General features: G+C 37.3%; 1 protein-coding gene across 1 annotated transcript in view; it reads left to right on the top strand.

The window, feature by feature from the left end:
- LOC116851595 overlaps window positions 1-263 on the top strand; it is an 867-nt gene extending 604 nt beyond the window's left edge. The window contains exon 2 of the mRNA XM_032831161.1: window positions 22-263. Coding sequence (XP_032687052.1) covers window positions 22-263 — 242 coding nt within the window. The remainder of the gene's footprint in view (window positions 1-21) is intronic.
- The last annotated feature ends 367 nt before the right edge of the window (window positions 264-630 follow it).

The raw sequence follows: 630 nt of genomic DNA, 5'->3' as shown, positions 1-630 counted from the left end.
TTTCTCAACTTGACGATGATGGTTTGCAAGGCATCATAGATCAAGGAACACAAATTCAATTAAAATGGCCGAAAAACTGTGTTATCAAGATGCATTTTGCAACTATGGATAAAGTGTTAAAAAAAGCGGACTGGGAGGTTACTGTGCAGTTATTCTGGCACATGGTAGTAAGTGAATATTTTTTATTCTGTTATTTTAATGTAAGGACAGTGATAATCATTGTTGTATACACTACGATCCTATGTAATAAATGTTATGTGTAGTTTGGACAGAAATGACAGAAGTTGTCGCCAACTTTGAAAAGTATGGAGTTGTTACGTCCTGTGCAGACATGACTCATGCACTCTATCTTTGCCTCCTCTGTCAGGAAACAACAAACTATTCCGAATCGTAAAACCTTTTTTTTGTCTTTCCCCAATAAAAATTCCGAAACAACCTTGGGAAATACAGCACTAAAACTCCTTAATCCGCAAAATAAACTTCACCGGACCTTATCCTTGGGATCAAAGGAACCGCTGGATAACAAATTATGTCCGTTACATTTTCTAACTTACGTTATCCGGTTCCGCCTCATCTGCTGATTCCCTCACCACCTTAAAAATCCTCCAATAACCTTCTCTTTTGAAATGT

Source organism: Odontomachus brunneus, unplaced genomic scaffold (assembly GCF_010583005.1).
Source record: "Odontomachus brunneus isolate Ranch 3 - 2012 unplaced genomic scaffold, Obru_v1 Obru_scaffold_179, whole genome shotgun sequence".
NCBI classification, from domain to species: Eukaryota; Metazoa; Arthropoda; class Insecta; order Hymenoptera; family Formicidae; genus Odontomachus; species Odontomachus brunneus.
Note: the sequence above shows the minus strand (reverse complement) of the source record. Positions and strands in the feature narration are given on the sequence as shown.